Source organism: Neofelis nebulosa, chromosome 12, assembly GCF_028018385.1.
Source record: "Neofelis nebulosa isolate mNeoNeb1 chromosome 12, mNeoNeb1.pri, whole genome shotgun sequence".
Classification (NCBI taxonomy): Eukaryota; Metazoa; Chordata; class Mammalia; order Carnivora; family Felidae; genus Neofelis; species Neofelis nebulosa.
In genome coordinates, this window is record NC_080793.1 from 83,658,548 (window position 1) to 83,684,573 (window position 26,026).

The 26,026-nt window shown below is 45.4% G+C and overlaps 1 protein-coding gene across 4 annotated transcripts in view; it reads right to left on the bottom strand.

The window, feature by feature from the left end:
- Positions 1-26,026, bottom strand: part of TJP2 (tight junction protein 2) — a 131,910-nt gene that overhangs the window by 98,892 nt on the left and 6,992 nt on the right. The window contains exons 1-2 of one of the 4 annotated variants that reach the window (XM_058695756.1): positions 10,669-11,073; positions 1,440-1,560 (exon numbers count right to left, since the gene is read on the bottom strand). In XM_058695756.1, coding sequence (XP_058551739.1) covers positions 1,440-1,560; positions 10,669-10,784 — 237 coding nt within the window. In that variant the 5' untranslated portion in view covers positions 10,785-11,073. Of the gene's footprint in view, positions 1-1,439; positions 1,561-10,668; positions 11,074-26,026 lie in introns of those variants that run through there. The other 3 variants (XM_058695752.1, XM_058695751.1, XM_058695758.1) reach the window with 3 other exon arrangements.

Consider the following 26,026-nt stretch of genomic DNA (forward strand, 5'->3'; position numbering starts at 1 on the left):
TCTGCCGGATCTGAAACTAAGGTGACAGGAGATGCACTGGGAAAAAACCGTCGCCATCCAAGCTCACCCGAGACTAAGTCATCCCAGAAAGCCACACTTAAGTTTCTACACAGGAAAGAGCTTTAGAACAAGGCTCTGACTTGGGAAAACAAACTGACGTCAAAGGGCCTGCGGTCACTAGTACGGGGAATCAAAACCAGGGAAGTATTTAGCAGGGGGGTCCTTTGAGTCACAAAGAGCCTTCCCTCCTACAGACAATGCCTGCATCATCTTCCTTTGCCACACTCCAGGCTGCTCCTCCAGTTCATTTGACCAAATCAGAAGATCCTACCCAGAAATCTAGTTTCAGGAAAACCACTGCTGGAGTCCAGGCAAGCATCTGCCTTCCTATGTTTGGAAACTTTAAGAGCTCCATAGGGAACATCCCAGCAAACAAAACCCTGACAGTTCAGTGGAAACTAAGGGCTCCCCCGTGCAGGTGTCCCCATTTGGACAACTAGACTCCGAGAAAGGCCTTGGCATATGCCTGGTTCCTGCTATACTTTACTTATTTAGCTTCATACTGACACTCTGTTTTCACAGATGAAGGATCTGAAGCTCAGAAACATGAAGACATGTGCCCCCAAATCATTCAATTAGAAGGCAGGAACGCTGGGATTTGAACAGCCATCTGCCACCCTGGAGCGTGCTATTCACAGTCTATTAAACTCCAGCTCTGACACATAGCTAGAATGCACCCAGGCAGGGGCTGCAAGCTTAAACAGACAGGAATTATGAAACAAGCACATGAAAAATATTCCAACCCCCTTCCAGCCGCCATGGACTGACCTCTAATCAGGGGTTAAAGTGTAACTAAGAACAAATACATCCCAGCATCTGTCAAAATAAAATTTAATACCTTGTAAATCTCATTTAATTCCTACCTAAAATTGAATCAGTAAATAGATAATACTCACTCTTAGCTCTTTCACTAAAAGCTTGTACATAATTAATCTTTGGAAGCCAGTGCGACCGATGCCTTTAATATCTGCAGCAATGTGCTTATCACTGTTACATAATTCTGCTCCATCAAAGATAATGAAAAAAACATGATTTACCAGAATGACCTATAACCCCAGACACTAACATACCCTGTCAGGCATTTATCCTGAACCACAGGAGTTGGACTTACATGCTCCAGCCAGGAAAGTTCTCAATTAGTTCTCATCCAACCGTGGCAAAGCTATACCTAACAATTCAGACCATAAATGCAGGTACGATGCTTCTGTTCCTTGATAAATAAAATATTACAATTAAATTTTCTCTGATATGGAACAGTTTCTCTATCAGCCACACTGAAAACGGTGGCCTCGACATTGTCTAGGATGTGAAAAAATTTACACCAAACTTTAGGAGGAGGAGAGCCGGTGACCAGGTTGATGAGAGGAAAAACGAAGTACCTGGTAAAGCAGGCTGTCAGCTTGCACACGTCTATGCTTTGTGGAATGCTCACTCCAGGAGGTGCGGCCCAGGTACCAGTCCCACTCACAGGGAGATGACAGTAATGCGGCACTCCGCACCCTGAAAAAGACAGTGCGTTTAAAAATCCAACACGGTCACTCCCAGCACCGTGAGATTCTGGGAAATGCACCGGAATTCACATACCGCGCAATTCAGCCATTTATAACATGGCTTTTAGTATATTCACAGAGTTGTGCAACCATCACCATAATCCATTTTAGAACATTCTCATTACTTCAAGAAAGAAGCCTCGCACCCCTTAGACCTCATCCTGCACTGCCCTGGTTCCCCCACCTGGCCACCCCATCCTGGCAACCACCAGTTTAAGTTTGTCTCTACAGATTGACCTGTACCGGATGCTTCATAAACAAACGCATAAAATGCATGGCCTTTTGGGGGCGCCTGGGTGGCTCGGTTAAGTGTCCAACTTTGGCTCAAGTCATGATCTCATAGTTTATGAGTTCGAGCCCCACGTCAGGCTCCGCGCGGAGCCTGCTTGGGATTTTCCGTCTCCCTCTCTCTGTGCCTCCCCTACTTGCACACGCTTTCTCTCTCTAAAAACAAACTTAAAAAAATATGTGACCTTCTGTGACTGGTTTCATCTACTTAGCATAATGTTTTAGAGTTCCATCCAAGCTGTAGCCTGTGTCAGAATTTCACTCCTTTTTATGGCCAAGTAATATTCCATTGCATGGATATACTTTATTTATATTTTCATCAGCCAGTGCACATTTTGGTTGTTTCCACGTTTGGGCTATTATGCACAAGTGTTTAGGTAGACAGTTTACATACCTCTCATGTATGTATCTAGGAGTGGAATTACTGCTCCTAGTATTTTCAGTCTTCAAAAAATGGAGAAAATGAGTACCCGCGTAAAGTTTGGCACCATCATTCTAAGGAATAAGGTCCTATAAGAATTCACTTTTCAGATGAAAAAATACTCAACAGGTGGAAAACATCTAGAGAAAACTAGTTTTTTTAATTACAGTAAAATGCACTTAATAATATTTAAGTGCAATGGTAAATAATATTTACCATTTTATTTTTTATCATTTAATTCAATTTATTTATTTAGAGAGACAGCACATGAGAGAGAGAGAGAGAGAGAGAGAGAGTGCACATGCACAAGCAGGGGAGGGGCAGAGAGAGAATCCCAAGCAGGTTCCACACTGTCAGCACAGAGCCCAACATGGGGCTCGATCCCACAAACTGGTGAGACCATGACCTAAACTGAAATCAACAGCCAGACACTCAACCAACTGAGCCACCCAGGTGTCCAAAAATTTACCGTTTTAAAATAAACAATAGAGAAAATATTTTAAATTAAAAGAAAATTCATTTTTCATAGCATTTATAATACTGGCTCATCTTTATGTTTATATTTATGGATTGCCCACCATTAGAAAAGATGGCTTTGGGGCACCTGGTTGGCTCAGTCGGTTGAGCGTCCAACTCTTGATTTCAGCTCAAGTCATGATCCCAGAATCGTGGGATCAAGCCCTACATCTGCACTGGGCATGGAGTCTGATTGGGATTCTCCCTCTTGCTCTGCCCCTCTCCCTCGATCTCTCACTCTCTCTCTCTCTAAAATTAAAAAAAAAAAAAAGTTTTTTTTAATGTACCTATTTAAAAAAAGGTGGGGTGCCTGGGTGGCTCAACTTCGGCTCAGGTGATGATCTCACGGTTCATGGACTCGAGCCCCGCATCAGGCTCTGTGCTGACAGCTGGGAGCCTGGAGCCTGCTTCGGATTCTGTGTCTCCCTCTCTCTCTGCCCCTCCCCCACTCACACTCTGTCTTTCTCCCTCTCTCAAAAATAAGCAAACATTTAAAAAAATATTAGAAAAAAAAGATGGCACTTTTTTTTTTTTTTTATTCCTCATTCTAAGAAAATCCAAGAAACATCCCTTCTGCACATTTTTATTAATCCTGAATATGGGGGCATCTGAGTGGCTCAGTCGGTTAAGGGTCCGACTCCTGATTTTGGCTCAGGTCATGATCTCACAATTCATGGGTTCAGGCCCCATGTTTGGGCTCTGCAGTGACAGCATGGAGCCTGCTTGGGATTCTCCCTCTCCCTCCCTCTTTGCCCCTCCCCCCCACACGCACGTGCTCTCTCTTTCTCTCTCTCTCTCTCTCTCTCTCTGTCAAAAGAAATAAATAAACTTAAAAAAAAAAAAAAGCCTGCATATGGCTTTCAAACCACACAAGGAGGCAAGCTCACTTCTGAGCGAGGCCTGGGCCCTGGCAGCTTCACACAGGGCAGTCACATCAGTGGGAGGAAGAATGTGGCTTCTTGAGTGTTCTGGACCTACTCTTCTGCTTGCGAGACAAAGTGATATTGTGGTGTCTGTGCAAAACCCTCTCTACACAATGAAACAGAAATAAAAGATAGTGTCGATTTTATTTGTACAGGCAGGGGACACATTTCCCTTCTCCTGCAAGGATCAGCAGGAAATGTAGGAACTGGCTAAGGCAAGGCCATCTGGACAGCCTACAAAGCAAGCCACAGGATTAGAGCCCAGCCCATGCCTGGTTTCTATTATTACTTCCAAAGATAAATAAGTGGCCAGCAAATCAAGATGGGCTTGGTTATGCTTTTGGCCTTAATACGAAATTTTTCTACAGGTATCCCAGCCACAAAAAGCGCTTGTTTCTTGTATTGAAGCAGATTGCTTTTTAACTGTTTTGAATCTTTGCATTTCTAAAACATCTTGGTTTTACCTTTCTTTTATAATAGTCCCAAGGTTTTTGACCGTATAGGAACCACCAGTAACAATCAACCATTTCTAAAATATGCTACCATTGATTAGGGGTACTTTGACTAGGGCTACTTTTAAATCTAATAATAGCTTGCAAAAGAACTAAATTATATTCTTAGTTTTCAATAGTATTGGCAGATATGTAAAATTAATGTCGGGTAACATGAGTTAGCACTGAAAAACTGGACAAATTTTAGGGGCACCTGGGTGGCTCAGTTGGTTAAGTGAACGACTTCTGCTTAGGTCACAATCTCACAGTTCGTGAGTTTGAGCCCGGTGTCGGGCTCTGTGCCGACAGCTCAGAGCCTGGAGCCTGCTTCAGATTTCGTGTCTCCCTCTCTCTCTGCCCCTCCCCAGCTCTTGCTCTGTCTCTCTCTCTCAAAAATAAACATTAAAAAAAAAAACTGGACAAATACTAAAAGGAAAATCCATAGGTGGATCAGTATTTTTTCTGTGTTTGAATGTCAATCCCTTTAAACATTTTTTTAAATTTATTTTGAAAGAGAGAGAGAGTGAACAAGCACAAGCAGGGAAGGGACAGTGAGAGAGAATCCCAGGCAGGCTTCCCACAGCTAGTGCAAAGCCTGATGCAAGGCTCGATCCTACGAACCGTGAGACCAGAACCTGAGCTGAAATCAGGAGTCGGACACTCAAACTACTGAGCCACCCGAGGGCCCCCTAAACACTTTTTTCCCCTTTATTTGTGGCTATGCTGAAGCCAAGTTAAGCACTGGCAAATATTTGCTGAGCACCTATCATGTGGCGGGCATTGGGGTGAACGCGCGCATGCGGAAGTAATCCGAACTGTGCTTCAGTGAACTTGCAACACATGGTCATTGGTTGGTAGCTGGTTGTTCTGTTCTGTCATGTGACTACAGTTTGCAGAGAGAAGTCCAAGCACAGCCCTGTTTGCAGACAGCAAGACAAAGTACTCAAGTCAAAGGAGGAGGGCGTTGGCGTGAATGAATTCCTTGAGGTCTTGAAAACTGAATCATGACCTGACTTCCAATTATGTTTTAAAATGCAAAAGCAGCTGTTCTTGAATACTACGCAGTATTACATGCTGCAGCAATTGTAATATTTCTTAAAAAGAATGAAAGGGCCTGAATTCTTGGAAAAAAAATACCAGCTTCACTGTCTACTCAACCAGCCCAACGGGGATCTCTGGTCAGAATGCTCGAGGGCAGATTTCCCTCCACACAAGCACCGCCAGCCACCTGCCATCTCACCACTGACATCTCTAACGACGGCAGAGAGGAGGGAGGCATGGGGACGCCAAGGCCTCAGGAAGATCAGAAAAGTCTGAGGTCAAGAGGAAAGCAAGCATGCTCACGGAGAGCATGTCTCTAGGAGTTTGCTCCTCAAAGTGTGGTTCATGGACTGAACCATCAACATCGCCTGGACCACTGACTGGTCATCACCTGGGTTGACAGCAGCACCTGGAAGCTTGTTAAAATGCAGACCCTCGGGCCCCACCATACCTACAGAATTAGAATCTGCATTTTAACAGAGATTCGTATGTCCATTACAAATGTGAAAAATAAGACATCAAAGTGACCCTGAAAGATTTGGAACGGATTGGTGAAATTCACCAGCAGGAGATAACCCCTCCTAGGATCTCCAGGAAAGGAGAGTTGACTACTTAGTGAGGTATATGAAGATGTCCAAAGGAAGACTGTGTTAGGTGAAGAGGGAGTCAGCAAACAAAAGAATGAGAACCAGCAAAACAACGTTTAGTCCGTGTGTGTGTAAAGAGCTCAAAGTATTTAGAGATACAAGAAAGATCTCGTTGTTCTGTGATGCAGCACCATTTCATCAGCCTTAAGGGAATGTTCTCTTAAAAAAAGGGCAGAGGGGCGCCTGGGCAGCTCAGTCGGTGAAGTGTCGGACTCCGGCTCAGGTCACGACCTAGCAGTTTGCGGGTTTGAGCCCCGCATCGGGCTCTGTGCTGACAGCTCAGAGCCTGGAGCCGGCTTCAGATTCTGTGTCTCCCTCTCTCTCCGCCCCTTCCCTGCTTGGACTCTGTCTCTCTCTATCTCTGAACAATAAATAAACATTAAAAAATTTTTTTAAAAAGAGAGAATGAGGGAGAGAGAGAGGGAGGGAGAATGAGTAAGAGAGGGAGAGAGAGAAGGGAGAGAGAGCATCCAACTTCCTTTATTAAGAATCATTTGGAACAAATCGTTTGACTTCTATTTGCCTTGACTTAGGGAAACGAGGAGAAGCAGAGATGTTTCTACTTAAGGCACTTACTCATTCCAATGGCTACAAAAGGTTATCTCCAAAAAGAAATGAATAATGTGGCAATCAATGTACACATCTGAATTGCGGGGGTTTAGGGAAAATCCCTTATAACGAATGATCTTGAGCCAGAAACTAAGAACATCCAGCTGCTGTCTGAGGGCCAAGCCCTCGACCGTGATGACTCAAAAGAGGCTCAGTCCACACTTGTAAAAATCAAAGACTAAAATTAGAATTAAGGAATGATGACGATATAGGCCACACATTGCGCCTCTCCAATTTCCTGTATCATTCTGTCCAGAACAAGTATCTCTCATCAGTCACAATACCCCTTCTCTGCTAAGCCCAGACTTGACCTGGGGGCCTCCCCAGCTTGACGCTATGAGCAGCCCACACATCACCTAGCTTCATCAGGCCATCGGAGACCTGTCTGCCATCCCTGACAGGAGGTCCTCCCGGCTGTGAACTTCTGCCATTCTAGGACAAACGTCCGACCCCAGTAAGCCCAACCTCTTGGTGGTACTTGAAGAGTCACAATTTGGTCATTACAGAACGTCTTCATCACTAAACATCAACCCACATGGACTCCCAGAGTCACTATATACCCCTTGCCCTCTCGGCGCACATATACACTTCCTTCCCTCCTCGAGACAACTGTAAAATAATTAATAATGATGATGATGAGGCCTCAGGATTCCATTCTGAAGCATCCCTAACATTTCTTAAAGAAACATCTAATGTGTTTCTAATAAAAACTACTTTTTACATATGGGAAGAAAATCTGACTAAATCAAATGTCTCAACAGCAGCACTATTGACATTTGGGGCTTGATAATTTTTTTTTTTAAGTTTTTGTTTTATTTTGTTTTGTTTTTTTAAGTGTTTATTTATTTTTGAGAGAGAGAGAGCATGAGTGGGGTAGGGGCAGAGAGAGAGGAGGAAGGACAGAGGATTCAAAGCAGATTCCGTGCTGACAGCAGTGAGCCCAGCACAGGGCTCGAACTCATGAACTCTGAGATCATGACCTCAGCTGAAGTCAGATGCTCAACTGACAGAGCCACCCAGGCACCCCATTGGGCTGGATAATTCACTGTTGGGGGTAGAGGGGCTGTACTGGGGCTGTACTGTGTTGGGGGTAGAGGAGCTGTACTTAGGATGTTGGACAGCATTCCTGGCTTCCATCCACTAGATAACAGAAGCAACTCCCTAGGTTATAACAGCCAAAATTGTGCCCAAACACAGCATTCTTCACAAAGCTAGAACAAGCAATCCTAAAATTTGTATGGAACCACAAAAGACCCCGAATAGCCAAAGTAATATTGAAGAAGAAAACCAAAACGGGAGGCATCACAATCCCAGACTTTGGCTTCTACTACAAAGCTATAAGCATCAAGACAGTACGGTATTGGCACAAAAACAGACACATAGACCAATGGAATAAAAGAGAGATCCCAGAATTGGACCCACAAATGTATGGCCAACTAATCTTTGACAAAGCAGGAAAGAGAATATCCAATGGAAAAAAGACAGTCTCTTTAACAAATGGCGCTGGAACAACTGGACAGCAACATGCAGAAGAATGAAACTAGACCACTTTCTTACACCATTCACAAAAATAAACTCAAAATGGATGAAAGAACCTGAATGTGAGACAGGAAAGCATCAAAACCCTAGAGGAGAAAGCAGGAAAAAAACCTCTCTGACCTCAGCCACAGCAATTTCTTACTCAACACATCTCCAAAGGCAAGGGAATTAAAAACAAAAATGAACTATTGGGACCTCATCAAGATAAAAAGCTTCTGCACTGCAAGGGAAACAATCAACAAAACTAAAAGGCAACCGACAGAATGGGAAAAGGTATTTGCAAATGACATATTGGATAAAGGGCTAGTATCCAAAATCTATAAAGAACCCAGCAAACTCCACACCCGAAAAACAAATAATCCAGTGAAGAAATGGGCAGAAGACATGAATAGACACTTCTCTAAAGACATCCAGATGGCTAACAGACACATGAAAAGATGCTCAACGTCACTCCTCATCAGGGAAATAGAAATCAAAACCACACTGAGATATCACCTCACACCAGTCAGAGTGGCTAAAATGAACAGATCGGGAGACTATAGATGCTGGAGAGGATGTGGAGAAACGGGAACCCTCTTGCACTGTTGGTAGGAATGCACACTGGTGCAGCCGCTCTGGAAAACAGTGTGGAGGTTCCTCAAAAAATTAAAAATAGATCTACCCTATGACCCAGCAATAGCACTGCTAGGAATTTACCCAAGGGATACAGGAGTGCTGATGCATAGGGGCACTTGTACCCCAATGTTTATAGCAGCACTTTCAATAATAGCCAAATGATGGAAAGAGCCTAAATGTCCATCAACTGATGAATGGATAACAAAGATGTGGTTTATATACACAATGGAATACTACTTGGCAATGAGAAAGAATGAAATCTGGCCATTTGTAGCAACATGGATGGAACTGGAGGGTATTATGCTAAGTGAAATAAGTCAGGCAGAGAAAGACAGATACCATATGTTTTCACCCATATGTGGATCCTGAGAAACATAACAGAGAACCATGGGGGAGGGGATGGGGGGAAAAAGTTACAGAGACAGAGGGAGGCAAACCATAGGAGACTCTTAAATACTGAGAACAAACAGGGTTGATAGGAGGTAGAGGAGAGGGGAAAGTGGGTGATGGGCATTGAGGAGGGCACCTGTTAGGATGAGCACTGGGTGCTGTATGGAAACCAACTTGACAATAAATTATATTTAATATAAAAAAAAATTGTGCCCAAACATTGCCAAATGTCCTCCCTCCTTCCCTCCATTGCAAACTACTGACCTAAATGATTATAATAATTCTCTTAGTGAGATGAGACTATGGATGATTTTGCCCCTTTTTTCCCTATATTTTCTAAATCTTCTCTAATGAATGTATATTGTTTCTATGATAAAAATAAGCTAGGGATGGGGCTCCTGTGTGGCTCAGTTGGTTAAGCTCAGGTCATGGTCTCACGGTTCATGAGTTCAAGCCCCACATCAGGCTCCACACTGACAGCGCGGAGCCTGCTTGGGATTCTCTCTCTCTTTCTCTCTCTGCCTCTCTGCTGCTTGCTCTCTCTGTCTCTCTCTCTCTCAAAATATACAAAAATTTAAAAAAAAAAAAGTTTTTTTTAAATAAGCTAGTGACTTTCCACTTTTAACAAAGAAGTATCATAAGGTCCACAGATACCTCAAGTTGACCCTTGAGTAAGTGCCAATGTGTGTGGTTCATACAGTTGAAAAATTCAGTTCAGTCCCTAAAAATACTGTCTGCCTTACAGACACCTTAAATTAAACTTCTCTTCGGGGCGCCTGGGTGGCGCAGTCGGTTAAGCGTCCGACTTCAGCCAGGTCACGATCTCGCGGTCCGTGAGTTCGAGCCCCGCGTCAGGCTCTGGGCTGATGGCTCAGAGCCTGGAGCCTGTTTCCGATTCTGTGTCTCCCTCTCTCTCTGGCCCTCCCCCGTTCATGCTCTGTCTCTCTCTGTCCCAAAAATAAAAAAAATAAAAAACGTTGAAAAAAAAAAAAATTAAAAAAAAAAAACTTCTCTTCAATGTGTAAAAGACACTTAAAAAAAAGGACTCTAGAGAAGAAAGCAGGAATTGAGGCCTCTAATTATTCAAAAAGGAACATCTAAACCCTTCTTCAGCATGGACAATTAGTGGGGCATTAGAAAGACATGTAAAGTAAAATAAAAAGTATTTACCTGAAACATTCCACATGTACACTTTAGTCAGAAAAATACTTGCATTGTAGGGAAAAAAAATAATAAGGCACACTTACTTCATCTTTGAGAATTGCCATGCACACATACAGGCCATATTTTTTAAAACGTCAAAATCAGAAGATTAAAATATCTGAATGTAAAAATACCCATGACTTCATCTTCTTGGCTGTTAGACTAGGATTTTTCTGAAACTTATTATTACCATGAATTTTATTACTAACTATTTTAATTCAGTCTGGCAAGGCCCTGTCTACCAGGAAGAAACAGGTTCTCCATGACCAATTCGCCGTCTATGACCCTCAGGACACGGATGACCCTTTTCTCCACCTAGAACCCGCCCCCCTCACCCAAACACAGACAAAGCATCTTCTGGTCTCCTCTGCTTACCCGGGGTGCTGCCAGAGGTTCACATGTCTTCTGCTCTCAGGGAGAAGCTCCCTTTTGTTAAGCGGGGTGATACCAACCGCGGCTTCCAGAATAGCCATGTATTTCTTGTACCTCATCTTGTCTCTCTCAGTACAAGGTCATGTCAATTTCGGGCACCGTTCAGCTGAAGCAAATGAAGTCATCTTTGCACTAACTGATGCCCCTGTGCTGCCACATGTTCCGTGTACCCCTAGCGCGAGCTGTTAAACTCTAGAGTGCAGGCTGAGGCCAAGCCACAAATAAATAAAAAAAGAAAGGGCTCGTTCGGATTTCCCTGCAACGTCAGTATTATATAAGGCTAAAGAATTTTGACTAAAGCACTAACGAAAATGACTTGCAGGACAACCGTGGTTCTAAACACAGCAATCTAACGTACACTCCCCAATTAATCCGCACATAAATCTTTGAGGCCGCTAATCCTTCAAGTACTAATGGCACAGGAGGTGATTTATCTCAAGGTCTGGAAATAATTGGTCCAAAAAACCCGCGTGGCCTCTGGATGAACTAAAATCAGAAGCTGATTTGCTCCTACAAATACCTCTCTTCAAAAGGCTGCGCCGGTTGTCATTTTATAGCACACATTTCCAAAGGCTATAAACTCCTTGCTTGAGTCAATAGCAAAGATTAGTTAATAGAAAAACAATTCTGTTTGGGTGGTTGTTGTTGTTGTTTTTAAATATCTTTTTTTTTTTTTTAACGTTTATTTATTTTTGAGACAGAGAGAGACAGAGCATGAACGGGGGAGGGTCAGAGAGAGAGGGAGACCCAGAATCTGAAACAGGCTCCAGGATCCAAGCGGTCAGCACAGAGCCCGACGCGGGGCTTGAACTCACGGACCGAGACATCATGACCTGAGCCGAAGTCGGCCGCTTAACCAACTGAGCCACCCAGGCGCCCCTTTAAATATCTTTTTAAATACTTCTATAACGCAACACAGGCGAGCTCTCATGGCGTGAAAGTATATTGTCTGGATATGCTCAGACCCTGTCCCATCCTTGTAATTGTAAATGTCTCCCCTCAGCTCGGAGGGCCTTTCTAGCCCTCTTTCCACGGGTTAAAGGTGGGATGTCCATAACAGTAGCCCTCCTAATGAGTCATGGTAGGCATGGGCCAGTCTTCCCTGGGATGAAAATATGACATTCAGAAAGAAACGCCCCTTTCCTGTCAGAGCTGCTGACCAGGGGAGACGGGACACCAGGACTGTCGGCACTCGTGTTCCCCGCCACAGTGCGAGGGCTCATCGAGTGCACTTAGGAAGAGCTGTAACAACAGAGATGCGATGAGATCATCTGAGCTTCTGGACCCAGCCATGTCTAAGGCCACGATCATCCCGGGAGATCCCAGTTACACTTCTATCCAAGCTAATAGATTGACTCTTGTGAAATTTAGTTTTAGTTGCATTTCTGTCACTCTGAAAAAGTTCTGACTTAGCCACCTCCCTGACTTCTTCAAGCTATATTTTTCCCAGTGAATATGCTCTAGCAGCTGGGCTGTTCCTTGTCTAAACAGACTCCTATATAAAAGGGAAGTAAAGGGGCGCCTGGGTGGCGCAGTCGGTTAAGCGTCCGACTTCAGCCAGGTCACGATCTCACAGTCCGTGAGTTCGAGCCCCGCGTCAGGCTCTGGGCTGATGGCTCAGAGCCTGGAGCCTGTTTCCGATTCTGTGTCTCCCTCTCTCTCTGTCCCTCCCCCGTTCATGCTCTGTCTCTCTCTGTCCCAAAAAATAAAATAAACGTTGAAAAAAAAAAAAAATTTAAAAAAAAAAAAAAAGGGAAGTAAAACAGAGGGAGGCATTATGTGTTAATCCTGATTAACCTAGATATCCATAGTGAGTAAGTATCCCAAACTCTACCCCCTCCCCCTAAATCTTGAACCTTTCTTCTACAGATTCTCTCCTCAACAGCAAGTTTCTTAGTTTTTGTTTTTGTTTTTAACCTGAATGACCTAAATCAGTAGTCTCCAAAGCAGGGTGTACACATCAAATATCTTTGGGGTGGAAGGGCACCTGGGTGGCTCAGTCGGTTAAGCATCCAACTCTCGGTTTAGGCTTCGGTCATGATCTCACGGTTTGTGAGTTCGAGCTCCACATCAGGTTCTGCACTGACAGTGCAGAGACTGCTTGGGATTCTCTCTCTCCCTCTTTCTCTGCCCCTCCCCTACTTTCTCTCTCTCTGTCTCTCTCTCAAAAATAAATAAATAAAGTTATAAAAAAATCTTTGGGGTCTGGAAAGAAAATATTAAACCATCTATTTCCTTTTTTCTCTTATCTGTTAAAAATTTGGTTTGAGTGTTTATTTTTAAATAGTCATAATACTTTGAGAACTAATTTGTTTGTTTTTTTTTTTTAAGTTTATTTATTCTTGAGAAAGAGAGCAGGAGGAGAAGCAGAGAGAGACGGAGGGAGAGAATCCCAAGCAGGCTCTGCACTGTCAGCAGGGAGTGTGGTCCACACAGGGCTCAATCTCGCAAACCATGAAATCATGAGCTGAGACGAATCAAGAGTCAGACGCTTAACCCACTGAGCCACCGAGGCACCCTGAGAACTAATATATTTTAAGTTACATTAAAATATGCCATTTAGAAATTACTGTGTATTCATATATATTGTAGGGTGTCCTTTAAAATGTGATAGGAGTGTGTGAGCCAAAAAGTCAGTGACTTACATAAGCCTTCAACAGCTCTTGAAGCCTCAGTTTCCCATTTACAAGATGAGAGGCCCAAACACAGGAATGCAGTTACCTTTCCATATCAACAACAAAAAACTAAGAACTCTTGCTTCACTTGGCCTGGTCATACAATTAATATAATCTAACCACTACAGAGTGGTGACAACAAGGGATAAACCACTTGGTCTTGGAATATTTCATTTCCAGAATGTTCATGAATATTACTCCCACTGGCGGTTCTGTAAACAATTAGTACCAGTTAGTCACAGGAATTCTTTTATGGGCTGAACGTGGTTTGCTACAGCTGCCGCGGCTGAGAAAAGCTACAATACAGCCCTCATTTAATCATACAGGAAGATGTAATTATACTTACACAACAGTCTTTGTTCTGACAAATTGTATTTCTAATGACGCGTGATAAAACTTACTACGCTGCCCTCTCAAAGTTAAGAAATGAAACCTGAGCTTAACAACAGCGACAAAAAATCAAGTTAAACTTGCTACGCGGTGGAAGCTGTTTTACTTGGGTGAAAGTGACACGAAACTTCATAAACGGCACGTTTTGTTTAAAGTTTCGTTTTCTGTAGGAATTTTTTACGCATTTAACATACAGCTCTTACGAAGTGATTCTAATCTATGATGACCTCATGCAAAACTCAAACTGGGTCTTTCATGAGGAAAAGAATTCTGCCTTAGCAAATAATTAAGAAAGAATGTGCTTTCCTTCCATAAATGAGAGTGTTCAGTTTTATCATTTATTTATTTATCCATTTAAAAAAATTGTCATCTTGGGAATGCAAGCTGGTGCAGCCACTCTGGAAAACAGTATGGAGGTTCCTCAAAAAACTAAAAATAGAACTAACCTACTACCCAGCAATTGCACTACTAGGCATTTATCCACAGGATACAGGTGTGCTGTTTCAAAGGGACACATGCACCCCCATGTTTATAGCAGCACTATCAACAATAGCCAAAGTACGGAAAGAGCCCAAATGCCCATCGATGGATGAATGGATAAAGAAGGTGTGGTACATATTTACAATGGAGTATTACTCTGCAATCAAAAAGAATGAAATCTTGCCATTTGCAACTACGTGGATGGAACTGGGGGTATTAGGCTAAGTGAAATTAGCCAGAGAAAGACACAAATCATATGACTTCACTCATATGAGGACTTTAAGAGACAAAACAGATGAACATAAGGGAAGGGAAACAAAAATAATATAAAAACAGGGAGGGGGACAAAACAGAAGAGACTCGTAAATATGGAGAACAAACTGAGGGTTACCGGAGGGGTTGTGGAAGGGCAGATGGGCTAATTGGGTAAGGGGCACTAAGGAATCTACGCCTGAAATCATTGTTGCACTATATGCTAACTAATTTGGATGTAAATTTTTAAAAATAAAAAATTAAATTAAAAATAAATGAATAAGTAAATAAATGTCATCTTTGTGTGAACACCTTCATAATGGACAACAACACAGAAAGCACAAATGTAGCCCAAATACCCCATCCAGATGTGTACTTTATATCATTTTCTTTATAAATCTAGAAATTCTTTAGAAATATGGATTTATTTAGTTGATTCCCTTAGAGTTCTAGAAACGCTTTACAACTACAGCTGTCTGCTTAAAAATCACTTACCTATTTAAAAAATGACTTTATGTCTACGTCTACATGATCCAAAAAGAGCTTTTAAGTCACGATAATCAAGGATACTTGAATCTGAATGATTAAAGTTGAACATAAAAGTACACAGTTCGGACTGACGTTCCCTTTGAACCGGTTATTTCTACTTTATTTCTGCCAGAGGAAAACCAGGGGACATCCTTCTTCACTGGGTGTTTTAACTGTTTCTTTAGAAGTATAAAAATGGAAATGAACTGATGCCCCAAATGGGCTGTTTTATAGGGTGTGGTCTGCTCTTCAGGGAGCTGGAAAAAGCCTTTGCTAAAATAGAAGAGTCAGGGAAACAGCTATTTTTCTTTTTTTTTTTTTTTTTCTAAGCTTTACTGCAAATAAACCATATGACTTTATGCAAGTCATATTTTCTGTGCCCTTAATGTCTTCATATTATCTACATCTACATACACACACACACACACACACACACACACACACATCTACATATTTGCTACTCAGCTGACTTACCAGAACACTAAGAAAAACAGGCCACAGGATGTAAAAGAATTACCAGAGAGTTCAAGATTAGTTGTGGCTCCCCTAGATTCACCCACCTCTGCCCAAACCAGCCTGTCCTCTTCACAGCCATCTTCAGAATGCACTCGCTACTGAGTTTATTTAAACTATCACCTTCAACTGGATGCCACCAGATCTGTCCTTCTCATCCTGTCCTTCCACCCAAACCGATATCTGAAATAGCGCCCCCGCCCGGCCCGCGGCTTCCTCTTGCATCCCCCTCCCTTTTCTATTTCTTGCATTGCCCCCTCCCGGTTTGCCTGGTGTGAGACGCAGAAGCCATCGTCCCAGCGTCCCATGGTGCCCACGTATACCAGCCCCAGAGAGCTGCGTTTCAACGGGAAGGCTTGATCTGAATCCCACCTCTGCTGTTTAACACCTTGAGATCTCTAACAAGTTACATGACCCTTCTGAACCTATTTCATCACCTGTAAAACTGGAATGAGATCGCAATACAGGGGTGCATTCAATGTGTATCATCTCGTCCCTCCCTCCCTTTCACCCCTGACATCTGTCCTTTTTCCTCTCCCAAAGACCTCTTCAAGAAACCTTCCTCTATCCTCATTTCTCTGCAGGCAAGAACAAGGTGCACTTACAAACTTCTGACCCTCCCTTGCAGCTATAACTTCCTTCAACACACAGTGAAAGAGAAAAGCCCAAGGCTGAGTGGTTTTGTAGGAAAAAACGGGCTGCAAAACAGGCTGGCTGAAGGTAACAAGAACCCAGGGGCTGGAGTGAGTGATGGAAATCGTGAAAAAGAGAACAGAGGGTCTTGGGGCTGAGCTCGGGTGGTACCCACCAACTAAGGAAGTTCTCCCTTACAATAGTTCCCAGATTTTTAGCCTCTGCTACTTAACAATTAATAGCCAACATTAAAATCACTTAATGAACTGTTGCTCCCAAATAACGCACATATGCAATAATTCATGGATTCCTCATTCCAAAGAAATAAACTTTCCACTCCGCATGTGTGGGAAATCTGCTCCCTGTTGTTTTTGGTAGACACTGTGTTCCTGTTACGTTTCTAATCTGATCCTAGAGTTGTAGGATTCTGGCAGTTCTCTTGCCTGGGAGCAGATGAGGGAGAAGGCATTGCCCAAAATTTCGAACACCGCAGGAGCTGACTTAAGTCAAGAGGGGCTTGGCCATTAGGTGGGTTAAGGGGATATTAAGTCACTTCTGCTCTGCGATTTCAGGAAAGGGACGGAGTCCCTGGAACTTGGTAGGGATGGCACCAGCTCTGAAGTGTTGAGAGACAGCAGTCGGCTGCCAGAAGCTGGAAAGAGGAGTGCACACAATCCCACGGTTCCCCTGCGGACACACCCTTCCACTCCCTAGCATGAACTGGGGCGCCACAGTGCCCCGGGATTGAAGTACAGCTCCACCTCTAATTAGCTCTGTGATCTTGGTCAAGTCATTTAGTGTCTCACTGCCTCAGTTTTGTCATCTGTAAATAGGGTTAATAATACCACTGACCTCACAGGGTGGTTTTAAAAACGAAACCGGTCATTGCGTGTCAAGCATTCAGCACATGTAACGTGCACCCTGTAGTAAATGCCATGCACGTGTGTGTTGTTCTCTCTTCCTTGCTAACTAGTTGAAGCTTCATTTCTTCCAGAAAGCTCTCTTTGGTGGAACACACACACACACACACACACACACACACACACACCAGACCGGGGTAAACGCTCCTTCTTCTCATCTCTCAAATACTTTCTGCTTCAATCTATTCATACTGGAACCACAATAAATTTGAACGATGTGTTTAGCCAAGTACAGAGGACAGGGTGGGTCCTCTGGGCCATGGAAGGGAATTAAGTAAAAGAAAGGAGTCGTGGCAGTTGAGGGGGCTGACTTCCCATGGGCCCGCACCTGGCCCTGGCCCTCTCCCGGGTTGTCAGACACAGGTTGGGTTCCAGGCAGAGTCCTGCTCAGTGGTCAGGGCTGTGGCTGAGCTGGACGCAGAGCCTCAGAGTGGGGCCCACAGAGGAGCTTTGTCCAGTCCCGAAGCTCTAATCGTAGTGAACCCGGCAGACGCTGCTGAGTGTGAACCTGATAATGTGAGCCTCAGGCTCGCTCTCCCGGGATATCGGTGGGAGAAGGCGGACTGTGCTGTGATGGCTGCTTTGTTAGCCATTAGTTCACTTGGCTTCAGGCAGAATTTCTTATTCTTCCTGTATTAGTTTGCTAGGGCTTCCGTGACAAAGTACCACACACCAGGGAGCTCACCCAACAGAAATCTTACAATTTATTTCTTATCTCCTAGTTCTGGAGGCTGGAAGTGCAAGACCAAGGTGTTGATAGGGTTGGTTCCTTCTTTTTTTAAAAAAACAGAAATGCATTTATTATTTTTGAGACAGAGGGTGAGTGGGGGAGGGGCAGAGAGAGAGGAGGACAGAGGATCCGAAGCAGGCTCTGCGCTGACAGCAGACAGCCAGATGCAGGGCTCAAACTCAGGAACCGTGAGATCATGACCTGAGCGGAATTTGGAAGTTGGAGCCTCAACTGACTGAGCCACCCAGGCACCCGAGGCCTGGTTCCTGCTGAGGGCCATGAGGCAGGGCTCTCTCCTTGACTTACAGATGGCTGTCTTCTCCCTGTGTCTTTATATGATCTTCCCTCTGTACATGTCTGTGTCCAAACTTCCTCCTCTTATAAAGGACACCAGTCATATTGGATTAGGGCCCACCGTAATGCCCTCATTTTAACTTGATCACTTCTGTAAAGACCCTATCTCCAAATAAAGTCACATCCTGAAGTACTAGGAGTTAGGACTCCAACATATGAATTTGGGGGGGGGGGGGGGTTGTGGGAAATACAGTTCAACTCATAATGCTGCCTACAGTGAAAAAAAAAATGTCAAGCTCTCATGAAGTTTTGCCCCATGATGAAAAAAGACAAGAGCCCAGAAGTACCCGATGGCCTGGACACATCTAGCCTGTGATTTGGTCCAGCAGTGGCCTCATAGCAAACCAGCTAGAAAAAAAAAAAAAAAATACTCCATGTTCAAAAGGAACCAATGTCTAATACTTTGAAAATGAGCCGGTCTCTGGAAGCAGAAGCCAGATCCATAAAAACACGAGTTCAAGAAGCTAAATCGCACTTAAAACTATTACGCGCAGCTGACCAAGACTGGGGATGTACAGACAGCACTCTGCCCGAGGTGGGGGGGGGGGGGGGTGGTCAGAGCAACGGTCTGCTGGAGCTGCTGGACCCCTCATTCACTCAAGGTCAGCTTCTCTTGTGGAAGAGAACAGGGTGGTAAGGTGGAATCAGGAGATGGAGACTATGTTCACAAAAAGGCACGGAGATCCAGGAGGAAACTGACCGATGTTCCAGAATCAAGCATGTATCTGACCACCCGAGATGGAGAGAAAAATCAAGCTACACCCACACTGTGGCAGAAGAGAAAGAGCAAAGCAGACTGGACAGGTCACCTTAAGGAAGCCAGACTGAGCAAGCCTGAACTGAAAGGTGGTCCAAATCCCTCAGGAGAGGAAATGAAAGAGAAATGGATCTTGGTGGGTTATGACCTGTGGGGGCAGAGCCAGAGGACGAACGGTCTGAAGCAAATGACAAGACGGGTGGAGAATCCAAAGAGCTGGACCTCTACAGAAAGACAAAGACCCCGAAAACGTGGAAAGACCCTTTCTTCTCAGAACCAGATTCTGTCCCTTGAAAAAAGAGCTCGTGATCCTTGGTTGAGAGTGGGGGAGGCTGGTTCAAGACAGGAGGTTGCAGACCTGAGACAAAGAATAACCAAAAAGGCAACAAAACTTGAGCCACATCAATTCAGGAAGGTAGGAATACTATCGCCCCCCGCTTTGATGCAGAGGAAACTAAGGCTCAGAGTTGAGAAATCTGCCCTAGGTCACACGGCGCCCAAGTGGCAGAGTCAATATTCCAGGCCAGGTCTGACCCGTCCCTACTCGGTTCTAGTGCCTTCTAGAGTGGATCCCCATGCACCTGACGATTGGGACAGAGCATTTGCTCCCTGGTCCCTGGATCCCTGGGTGCCTGGTTCCACTGAGACGGGAGGGTGTCACCCCCTACCCTGAGACCCTTCCCTGGCTGCACACTTTCCCCTTCCCTCTCCTTCCTCTTTGCCAATGTGCTCTTTCCAGGGGATCCCAATGTGGAGTTTGTGGGAATAAAACATCCTCTTCTTTCTCCTTCTCCAGTAAGCCCCACCCCCACCATCACCAAGGTGGCTCCCCACCAAGGTCACTGTCCTCCCAATCCTCCCCTTCAGGGGTTGGGTTTTCCCTGAGGCGCCCCATCCAGAAAACAGAAGTGAGTTACCTCCTGGGTTCACTAAGCTTCCATGTGCCCCTAATATCCAGGATCCTGAAACACCTCGAGATTTCTAAGTCATTTTGTTTAAAATTTCCCTATAATATATTTTGAAATTATTCAAAATTTTTGTTAAAAAATTTTTGTTAACATAAGTGGTTCTGTTTTTTTCCAAATTGAATCTTGACAGTGTTACAAAGTTTAGGGTACCTGTTACCACCATTTAATTATTCTTTTTTTTAAAATTTTTTTTTTTCAACGTTTTTTATTTTTTATTTTTGGGACAGAGAGAGACAGAGCATGAACGGGGGAGGGGCAGAGAGAGAGGGAGACACAGAATCGGAAACAGGCTCCAGGCTCCGAGCCATCAGCCCAGAGCCCGACGCGGGGCTCGAACTCACAGGCCGCAAGATCGTGACCTGGCTGAAGTCGGATGCTTAACCGACTGCGCCACCCAGGCGCCCCCACCATTTAATTATTCTTATTATACTATACACGTTACCAAAACTAAACAGGGGATGTTAATTTGATGAATCAGCCCACTATTCCCTAAACAACAGATTTTTGGTGAGCACTTCAACCCTCAGACACATTTGAAATAGGAAAACAGTTATCTCTGAGAATGGTTCTATGTACTTACTCTAGGAAGGTGACAGAAAGTTCCTTGTTGGGTTGAACACATTTGAATAGACTTCAAAAGTTTTTGATTTTATACGTCTGTCTCCCTGAGCATTTTATGATGGCCCAGAAAGTAGGTACAATGTCCTATTCATCTTTGGTTTTGTTTTGTTTTTAATTTTTTTAATGTTTTTATTTAGTTTTGAGAGAGACAGAGAGAGAGACAGACAGCGAGAGCAGGGGAGGGGCAGAGAGAGAGAGGGAGACACAGAATCCGAAGCAGGCTCCAGGCTCTGAGCTGTCAGCACAGAGCCCCATGCAGGGCTCAAACTCATGTACCGTGAGATCATGACCTGAGCCAAAGTTGGATGCTTAACTGACTGAGCTGCCCAGGCGCCCCCTGTCCCATTCATCTTTGTATCTCTAGTGCCTCTCTTTGCTCAGGAACCAGCATATGAGATAGATACCCAATGATGTTGGGTTTGATTCCTAATTAAGAAGCAGCAAGGTATAATGTCCCAGCACTCTAGAACCAGACTGCCTGTGTTTGAATCCCAGCTTCACACTTAATTAGCTGAGTGACCTTGGCAAATCTTTTAAACTCTTCAGGGCCTCAGTCTCCTCATCTGTAAATAGGGCATAATAATAGCACTTACATTTTAAGGTTCCGTGAGAATGAAATTTTATGAACACATGCAAAATTCTTAGGGCTTGGAGCATAGGAAGCGCTAAGTACTAGCCACAATTATTTATTATTTACTCAGCAAATATTTATTGGCCCCAGTTCTATGGCCTGAATACGTGCCTCCAGAGTTCTTAAATTGAAGCCCAAATCCCTAGTGTGATGCTATTTGGATGTGGCATGTTTGGGAAGTAAATTAGGTTTAGATGAGGTCAGGAAGGTGGGATCCTCATGACTGGGTAGGTGCCCTCACTAGAAGAGGAAGAGTGAGATCACTCTCTCTCTCTCTCTCTCTCTCTGTGCACACGCACCTAGGAAAAACTGTGGGAGCGCACAGAGAGGAGGCAGCCTTCTGCAAGCCAGGAAGAGGGCCTTCACCAAGAACTCCACCCTGCTGGCACCCTTATCTCAAGCTCAGAGCCTCCACAGCTGTGAAAAATCAATGTCTGTCAAAGCCACCTAGGCTGTGGTATCCTGTTACGGAAGCCTGAATGGACCAAGGTCCCAGATCCAGCTCTGACAGCTCTCAGCTCAATGGGTGATACTTCCTCAATCAACCTTGAGTTCCTCGACCCACGTTCAGTGCTCTGGAGTGGACCTCTTCAACTTCCCAAGCATCCACTCAGCTCTCCTCTCGGCCCTGCCCTTTGCCAGCTGATGTGCTGGTAGTCTTTGCTCTGCCCATCTATCCCCTCTGGAGGACTCCTGGCTCTCCTGGTGTGGCCTCTGCCTGACCAGTCCTTCTAGCCTCCAACACCACCCAGGCTCCAGAAGGTGAGTGCACACTGCTCGGGGCATCAACATTCGGACCTCGCCTCTCTCCCTCTGTTCCAGCTGCCCTTGTACCTGCCTCTGGGCCAGACTGTTCTCCTGTGTCACTTCTCAGTCTCTAATTACATTATTTGATTGCTATTTATCATCTGCCTCCCCCTCTAGACTGTAAGCTCTACTCTGAGGGCAGAGGCCTATTTTGCTGACACTACGTCTATTTCCTACTGAGTTTTCTAGTCCAACCCAACACTCTTTCACTCATTCACCCCCTGAACAACCACTGAGCCACCCCCCATGGAACACTGATCGACACTGGACCCAATACAATACCCAAGCACCCCTGCCTTCAAGAATCAGCCAGTCTAATGGAGTGACAAATAACTGTATGCTGTAACAGGGATGTGAGTGACTGTGGGACCACGGAGAGACGGGACGGTTTTGTCTGAGCGTCTTGGCTTGGGAAAACCTTCACAGAGAAGGTGATTACTTGGGTTAGGTCTTAATAATATGCACAGATACTCCTTAGGCTGACAAAGGGATCTGAGGCATCTCGGGCAGAGGGGAAAGTATCCCCAAGAACCAGAAAAGCAAAACAGCAAAGAATGTTCTCAGACCAGTAAGCAGAGCAAGGACCTCTGCACCCAGGGCTGGAGGGAGGCCGGCATCAGACTCCACACAGAGTAAGGGTAAGGGCAGACGCCCATCCCTCCAGCTGACGCAGTCTTCCCCTTGCCTAGATGTCACCAAAGCATTACATAGCCAACATATCCACGTGCCAGCCACTGGGATAAGTGTTCTACATGCATCACCTTGTTGGATTTTCACATGCACCTTAAGAAGCGATCATAAAATCTCCGTTTTCAGAGGAAGACACTCAGGCACCCAGTGAGGAAGCAATCTGCCCACGGGCACACAGGTAATAAGTAGTGAAGGTGTGGTTCCTATCCAGGTTGGTGTGATTATAAAACTCATGCCTTCTTACACCCACTAAGCCTGGGTAGGCGCCCCAGGGCCCTTGGTGTGTCACCAGCATAATGAAATGTAATTGCCACTTATTTGTCTCCCTCTAGAAGGTGGGTCTCATGAGGGCAGTGACTCTGCTGTGCTCCCCATGGTATCCCCAGCACCTGGGGCATTGCCTGGTAGGGTACAGGCATCAAGAGCATGTGTTAAGTATGAATGAGGGGCGCCTGAGTGGCTCAATCGGTTGAGCATCCGACTTCGGCTCAGGTCATGGTCTCAAGGTTTGTGAGTTCAAGCCCCGCCTTGGCTCTCTGCTGTCAGCACAGAGACCACTTCTGATCTTGTCTCCCTCTCTCTCTGCCCCTCCCCTGTTCACTTGCACTCTCTCAAAAATAAATAAACATTAAAAAAAGAACAAATGAGCAGGGTGGGGGAGCACGCCTGGCTGGCTCAGTAGGTACAGCATGCAACTCTTGATCTTGGGGTTGTGAGTTCAAGTCCCATGCTGGGAGTTGAGATCTTTTTTTAAATTTTTATTATTTTTTTAATGTTTTTCTTTAATGTTTATTTTTGAGAAAGAGAGACAGAGTGCGAGCAGGGGAGGTACAGAGAGAGGGAGACACAGAATCTGAAGGAGGCTCCAGCTCTGATCTGTCAGCACAGAGCCTGACATGGGGCCGAGCCCACAAACCATGAGATCAGGACCTGAGCCAAGGTCGGATGCTTAACCGACTGAGCCACCCAGGTGCCCCGGGAGTAGAGATTACTTTTAAAAAAAAAAAAAAATAGTTATAGGGCATCTGGCTGGCTCAATCAGAAAAGCATGTGACTCTTGATCTCAAGGTCATGAGTTCGAGCCTCATGTTGGATACAGAGATTACTTAAATAAATAAAACCTAAAAAAAAAAAAAGTTATAATAAAAAGAATGAATGAGTGCATGAATGAACAGGGCTTTGAATTCTTTTGCGATGTGTCCTATGAGCCTTCCTTGTCCCTGTGGTGAAGGAATCCCAGTTATTATCATCCCGAAACCCAGATCTGAGTGCAAACCCCAACTTCACTTCCACCCTCTCCCACTTTGGTCAGACAGAGGAAGGCTCCCGCAGCCCAGAACTCCGAAGCTGCACGGACTGGTGGACGGACCCTTTCCCCAGCCGCAGGGGCTTCTGTCACCACCCTCACCTTCCATCGTCCTCCCCATCGGTGCACAAAATAGTCAACATCCTTTGAAAGGACTGCTCACAAGGTTGGCCCTTGGCCGGAGTCTGGAAACTTGGATTTGGGGAAGTCTTCCACCATTCCCAGGGCTGATAAGAGTGGCTCCCTCTCCCTGAACTGTTCGCATAAACAGTGTAAAGTTATCCTAAGAAGAGCTTTCCGTCTGGGAGTCTGAACTTCTGCTGAGCGCCGTGCAGAGGATGCCGACGTAGCAAGTCCTAGACTCTGCTCTGTGCACCTTTTCCCCCTGCCGATTGTGCTTTGCGTCCGTTACTGTAACAATCATAGCGATGACAACTGTGTGCTAAGTCCTGTGAGTCCTCTTACAAATCACTGAAGCTGGGGTGCACTGTTTCGGCACAGGAGCAGAGTTGTGAAATACCTCCTGTCCAGTCCTGCCGGTGGGTGACAGGACTCACACACCCAGAGCCCACAGGGGCCAGGCAGGAATGTAAAAGTGTGCAACTGGCTGAGGGGGACCGGGGGCGGATAGACGAGCCTGCAGTAGACAGGCGCTCGCTCAGCTCCTGGCTGACCAGGCAGAGCTGAGCAGCAAGCTCACAGCTACAGATGATAAACCCTCTCCCCTGCTCACAACAGATGCCCCCAAATGGCAACATGGGCAAGCTTTGGCCTCCTTCCCAAACCCAAGAGAAATGCTCTACATCCTAAGATACAATGAAGATTCCTTGAAACTAAAATGTAAACTAAAATAGGGGATGTTTGTCTCAGCTGCATGAAACCAGCAGGAAGGGTCATCCCAGAAGTTTCAGAAGACCCGACCGCGGTAGACTGCCACGGCCCTTCTTGGATTTCTCTTCTGCAGCAAACCTGACCTTCACAACACGGACTGTCAGCACCCACTCTCTGAATCGGCTTATACCCAGTCATGCTAAGGAGACTAGACATGTGGTAGCACAGATCCTAAAGCTATTAAGCTGACCAGCAAATACACGAAAGGAAGAAAAGTAAACTTCAAGGTCACTACCTGCACAAAGGACTCTTGCTTTTTTTTGAGAGAGAGAGAAAGAGACAGAGCACAAGTGGGGGAGAGGCACCGAGAGAGGGAGACACAGAGTCCCAAGCAGGCTCCAGGCTCTGAGCTGTCAGCACAGAGCCCAACGCCAGTCCTGAACTCACGGACTGCGAGATCATGACCTGAGCCGAAGTGGGATGCTCAACCGACAGAGCCACCCAGGCGCCCCAGGACTCTTGTTTCTTATTGACAAAGCTCACCTAGGTTCTAGGCTGATGATGATTAGCAGTGACAGGCAAGAAGAGGGAGAGCAGTCAGTTGTGACTCCAGGACGTGGCCTGCAGGACTAAAGGGGCTCCTGATCTTACGAGGAAAGTTCACGCTTGACCCTGTGGTCCCAAGCAGCATACCCCACTACCCGGTAATGCTGGACTTTCTGAAAGGGATGGAAAGGTTAGCACCCACCCCCCCCACCCCAGCCCATACAGCTACAGCACCCAACCCTCCCCTTTCTGCAACCCACACCCCAGACATGCCCTTACTCCCCTGTTTACATGGAGTTTGTGGGCGTCAACTGGCCTTGGTCCCCTCTGAGCCTTCTGCCCCTTCCTTCCTGATCCCAGAGGCTTCTCTTTCTCCACCCACCTCTCCTCTCCATATTCCTACGATTCAGTTCCCAGCACTTGTGTCTGCCTCCCTGGGATGGTACCCACTCCCCTGGCTCCACCAAGCTCCTGTATGCACAGGGTGCTAGCTGACCTCCAGCTTTGTCCCTTCCCTCACTCCAGCTCCAGGGTGACACTTCCAAATGCCTCCAAACCACTGGTTCTCAAAACACAATCCCCAGACCAGCAGCAGCATTGCCTGATTACTTGTTAGAGATGCAGATTCTCAAGCCCCACCCCAGGCTTACAGAAGCCAAAAACTCAAGG